Raw genomic sequence first — 6,000 nt, forward strand, 5'->3', positions numbered from 1 at the left:
TTGTTTCCATGTATCTGCTCTGACCCAAGTAATGGGTCTGTTGCCAGCTGAATGTTGTATTCCCTCTGCAATTGTTTTCAAATCCTACTACTACTGACATCTACATCTAAGACTGTATTTACCCATTCATATATACTGTATACACATAATATATGCTGCAGCAGTTAGTGTAATCAGGCTTCTCTGAGCAGTAGCAGCTTAGCTAAACAATAGATAAAGGTTATCAGCCTTTCAACCATTACCAAACAAGATCAAACACACCCCTGCAAACCCCTGAGACACACACACACACACACAGACAGACATGTGTGATTCATTGCAGGTATACCGTTTTTGCCCATTGCTTGAACACTATAGACACATGCTTAGACCAAAGTAACACAAAAGTTGTTGTTACTATACCTTAAACACATGTAACCATACCTTAAACAAAAGCGCTGCTTTGCACTTTATTTGCTATTCTGCAACACACTTGCTCCTTTCTGTAACACACTTGCTCCTTTCTGTAACACACTTGCTCCTGCACACTACACACTATTTCATACATAAGACACAAAAATTCAATCTCAGCGTACCATTGGGAAAACACATCTATTCAAAATACAAAACACATTGGGTAATTGAAAATACTTAGATACACAACTGAAAACACTTACTTACAAAACTGAACAACAATCAGCCAGCTACAAAAAGGCCAAAGGGCAATTGTGCACGTCCCGGGGCAGCGCGGGGAAAATATCTCAGTAAGCCTTCGAGGGTAACTGCACCATCATGCAAAAATAGGTCCCTACAAAACCCAACATATCATCACATTTCTAGATGCACTTCATGATGCAGCTGAACAGGACAGATCAGAGCAGCCCAGGTTTGTTGTTGTCTGGGATAATCTTAGTGGTGTTGTTCTGGTCGAGGAACTGGTTCACCAACCATAATCAATTTGAAGTTGTATACTTGCCCCCTTACTCGCCATTTCTAAACCCTATAGAATATTTTTTTCGGCTTGGAGCTGGCGCGTATATGACCGCCAACCACATGCCCACACGCCTCTTCTGCAGGCAATGGAACAGGCCTGCGGAGACGTTGAGGTAAGGTCTATCCATGGATGGATTCGGCACACAAGGCGAGGATCCATTAGCCCTCCCACATACAATTGCCGTGTTTTGCTTACACTGAATTTACTGCACTGTAAAGTACAGTTCTGCAATGTACAGTATTGAATATTTGATTTTTTGGTTGTTGTGAAAACGTGCCTTCTGTGGAACTGAATAAAAACAGTGAACATGAAAGACTGCAGTGTTTTATATAAAGTAGACTAGTGTGTTGCTGTGATCTGAAAGTGTATTCATATGATGCAAGTGTGTATAATTTTGTCATCAGAGTGAGATTTTGACAAAGGATTGTTATGTTTCGATAGTAGAGTTTCAACTTGACATAGATGTGAATGGTATATTTCCCAGTGTTGTGTCTTATTTGCTTGTGTGTTGAGTTTTGACACAATGAGCCAAGTTTTGCAAAACGTGTTCAAGCAACGGGCAAAAACTGTAAAAGGATCTGCCCTTACTTCAAAGTATACATGAATATTCTATACACTTGGGTCGCTTTTTGAATTGTGTTTTATTCATCTGGATATATAAAACACATTTACGCAAGATAAATATCTATATTCAACAAACGTTTTAGAATTTAGAATGTATCTCGATAAAAGAAGCAATGTGTTCAAGCCGAGACCCCCCAACGTGTTCAGGCCGGGTGACTCATCGCTAAGCTCTCTGAAGAGTCAGAGTCCCAGAGGGATTAAGTCCTCATGTGTCATCAAAAGGGACAGAGAATGGGCTGAGAAGTAGACTGTGGTGTACGAGTTTTCTTTGCCTAAGATAATGCTGCAAATCATGTTTAATAATCATATGGCTTGTCGGTCAGAACACATCATGAGATTTATGGACTGCATCTTATATAGCGCATTTTGTAACCAGAGGTCACACAAAACGCTTTACAATATTAAATTACTTTACAATCACCCATTCATACGCACACCGACGGCGGCGTCAGCCATGCAAAGCGACAGCCAGCCAGTCGGGAGCAGTTAGGGTGAAGCGTCTCGCTCAGGGAAACCTCGACACTCTAGGAGGAGCCGGGGATCAAACCAGCAACCTTATGGTTACCAGCCAACCCGCTCTACCACCAGAGCTAATGCCGCCCACATTTGTATTATGTTTGTTGATACTCTGCCATTTTGAGATAGTAGCAGTATTATCATGAATAAATGTAAATACACCGTAACCTAGGCTAATTAAAATGTTGTTTTGCCATGTTTCAAACCCAACCATTTCTCCCCATAAATAATTTCACAAGTGATTGCAAAACAATTACCAAAAACCATTACTACCAAATACATTCATTCTCCAATGCTTCGGAATAGAGGCGAGCAATGTGAAGTGAAGTCACAATGTTCAAACCCTATTGCAAGGGCTAGGAATGGTTTGGTGTGGCAATGTTTCAAAACATTAGCATTTTACATATTTCCAAGGCCATAGAAATAAGCCGCTATTTAGATTGTGTGCACATTCTTTATCACTTAAAACAGCACAGTGCAGCAGATTGCAGCTGTTCACTTCTTTAGTCTGCTCTTACTAGATAGGTCTACTCTGTGGGTTCTACAATATGCTTGTAGAACCCACCGATTTACGGGCATTGCACAATGGACATACTACACGTCTTGCCCACTGTCTACTTAAATACAGAGAGACGTATGTTAAATTTACTTTGTACAATATGAGCCTATACTGTCTGCCACTGACACAGACACACACAGCAAACCACTTTATCTAAATATTAAATAGAGTAAAGTAGAGCGGGTTTGAATGCCTCCAAATTATTATCATATCATTGGAAAAGTAAAGCTGTAGCCAGTTAAGGTAAAGCAGTTAGAATCTTGGCAACCAACGTTGTTATTTTGGGATTACAGTGGAGCTATGGAAAAAAGTCAAACCGTGACTCTTTATTGTTCTGTAAAAACTATTCCGGACTAGTACAAATGAAATATTAACAAAGAGATCATACTATGTAATAGTTGTAAGACTTGACATTACCATAACCATTGTTGCTTTTGGACAAAGTCATGGTGACGACAACTGGTCCAACAACAATAACCCCAGAAATGTTCCATGTGTGTGTGTGTGTGTGTGTGTCATAGCAACTGGTGAATCTGTATTGACATGCTTTCCTGTTTTTGTCTAACCCCCCCACACGCACGTGTGTGTGTGTGTGTGTGTGTGTGTGTGTGTGTGTGTGTGTGTGTGTGTGTGTGTGTGTGTGTGTGTGTGTGTGTGCGCGCACACACACTATCACATACACACACACACACACACACACACACACAGCTGGAACAAATACATCTAGCTGTAAGCAGTTAAAAAAGGGTGTTGTTGACCTAATCAGTGGGTGGCACTGGAGATAATTCATGGCTAGTTGGATAGCCTACCGCCTCTCTTGTAAATCCTTGGTGTTCTGAGGGTTAAGACTTTTTAAACTAGGTTCAGGTTGAACTTTTTATGCCTGAGACCTGGAGGCCCAGTTAAAACAACCCCCTGGGCACATGACACCACGATGTTTGAAACATGTGACACTGGCAAAAGAAGAGGAGGAAAACGAAACCACATTCAACATAAGACCATATATCCAGCCAGCCTAGTTCCACATACTGCCATGACATAAACCCATACAGCAAATTGTAATTGTTTTGTTCTTTGTCATGGACTTTCCCTTAAATTAGGGCTTGTCGGAAATGTAGATGAACCCATAACGGTACATTTGTTTAACTATTAATGGCATGGTCTGCTCTCTTGAATTGGACTAGGCAGCAGATGCTGAAGAGAACATGACCAAAATGAATTGACAGTGTGGTCATATTTTGAATTGACAGTGTGGTCATATTTTGAATTGACAGTGTGGTCATATTTTGTGTTTGATCTCCGGTGTTCTGATCAGCTGAGATCAACCAGATTTCTCACAGAAATCGTTCACTAAAACCAGGGAGATGTCATCCATCCGGATCACTTCTCACATAAAGTAAAGAAATGTCTCACTGGCTTAGCAACATACCAGGATACCTCTCTCTCTCTCTCTCTCTCTCTCTCTCTCTCTCTCTCTCTCTCTCTCTTTCTTTCTCTCTCTCTCTCACTCTCTCTCTCTCTCTCTCTCTCTCTCTCTCTCTCTCTCTGTGTCTCTGTGTTTCTCTCTCTCTTCCTCTCTCTCTCTCTCTCTCTCTCTCTCTCTCTCTCTCTCTCTCTCTTCTCTCTGTGTCTCTGTGTTTCTCTCTCTCTTCCTCTCTCTCTCTCTCTCTCTCTCTCTCTCTCTCTCTCTCTCTCTCTCTCTCTCTCTCTGTCTCTCTCTCTCTCTCACACACACACATCACATATTTCGAGTATGAATAAGGCTGATTGCAATACATCTACTGAGACATGATAGAACAAAACCAAGAGGCAGAACACTGATGTATGACGCGCGCGCGCGCGTGTGTGTGTGTGTGTGTGTGTGTGTGTGTGTGTGTGTGTGTGTGTGTGTGTGTGTGTGTGTGTGTGTGTGTGTGTGTGTGTGTGAACACAGGCGTTTCTCATGACTGTGCCTGTACCTGTACGTGGGTTTGACACTTAAAGTGAACTAATTACCAGCTATTTGAATATTGAACGTTCTTGCCTGGTCTGAGTGTAACAATGTAGCTACATGATAAAACCAGGTCCATGTTTACAGTTCTACCTTGAATATGTGTGTCCACAGTCTTACCTGTCAGAAGCACTGCAGGTAGGATCATACAGTAGAAGAAGCCTATGACCAGCTGGAGCTCCATGTCGAGGAGCCACCGTGCTTCGGCACAGAGCCGTCACGAAGCCTCCAGAGGCGGACCAACAACTCGGTACACACTGCGGGCCAATCCTTCAATAATCCGTACAGTAATATGTAGTGTACTACATGTTTAAAAATTAAAAAACGATCGTCGGTTCAACTAGTTGATAAACAGTCCGGCTGAACGCAACACATTTACTCCACGGTGCGGTCATCGTAGATCGGAACTGCGTAAAAAGTTTGTGTAAAAAGTTTTAAGTGTTCAATTCACTTCTTTCTCTGGTGTAACTTGAGCTTGAACCATTCTTTGAAATAAAATTTAGCAGCTCAATTGATTTGTTTTAGATTGTAAACCAAGTTCGTTCGTGGGTCCGCCCCAGCCTGAGCCTGTGTGTGTGTTTGTGAGTGAGTGAGTGTGAAGTGTGTGTGTGTGTGTGTGTGTGTGTGTGTGTGTGTGTGTGTGTGTGTGTGTGTGTGTGTGTGTGTGTGTGTGTGTGTGTGTGTGTGTGTGTGTGTGTGTGTGTTCTCCTCAAGGCGTTCCTCCTCGGTGATGTTCCACAGTGGAAACTATGATTCAACAAGTCCTCTGTGTGTGCTGCTGCTGTGGACCTTCTCTCTGTGACACCCCGCTCTGCTGCTCCACTCTCTCTACTGACGCCACCTCCCTGCTGCTGCACAAACACTACAGAAACACTACAGAAACACTGTTTTTGTAGCAGACCCATGCCATTGTATGAACAGGGATTTTCTTCACATATTGACTCAAAGCATAGTAGGCAGCAAGTGTAAAACAGAATCCTAACATCTTAAAGTAGCGTGTGTGTGTTTGGATCTTAACGGTGTCAGGAGTGAGCTACATGTTGTAGGCGTGTGCCTGCTGGGTTCACCGGTGGGGTCGGAACCTGTCATGTTACTACACTGCTACACTCAGAACAGACAAGAGCGTTCAATGTTCAAATAGTTGTTAATTAGTACAATCACTTTTAAGCGTCAAATCCTAGTAGATACGGTCCATTTTTGTGAAGCGCTTGCGCACACACACACACACACACACACACACACACACACACACACACACACACACACACACACACACACACACACACACACACACACACACACTTAATTGAGTAAATGTAGCCTACTATTTAATATATG

The 6,000-nt window shown here is 42.4% G+C and overlaps 1 protein-coding gene across 1 annotated transcript in view; it reads right to left on the bottom strand.

The window, feature by feature from the left end:
- Positions 1–5,384, bottom strand: part of piezo1 (piezo type mechanosensitive ion channel component 1 (Er blood group)) — a 57,760-nt gene extending 52,376 nt beyond the window's left edge. The window contains exon 1 of the mRNA XM_084470526.1: positions 4,783–5,384. Within this exon, the coding sequence (XP_084326652.1) occupies positions 4,783–4,846 (64 nt within the window). The 5' untranslated portion in view covers positions 4,847–5,384. The remainder of the gene's footprint in view (positions 1–4,782) is intronic.
- Between the last annotated feature and the right edge of the window lie 616 nt (positions 5,385–6,000).

This window comes from Micromesistius poutassou (assembly GCF_964030765.1).
Source record: "Micromesistius poutassou genome assembly, chromosome: 7".
NCBI lineage: Eukaryota > Metazoa > Chordata > Actinopteri > Gadiformes > Gadidae > Micromesistius > Micromesistius poutassou.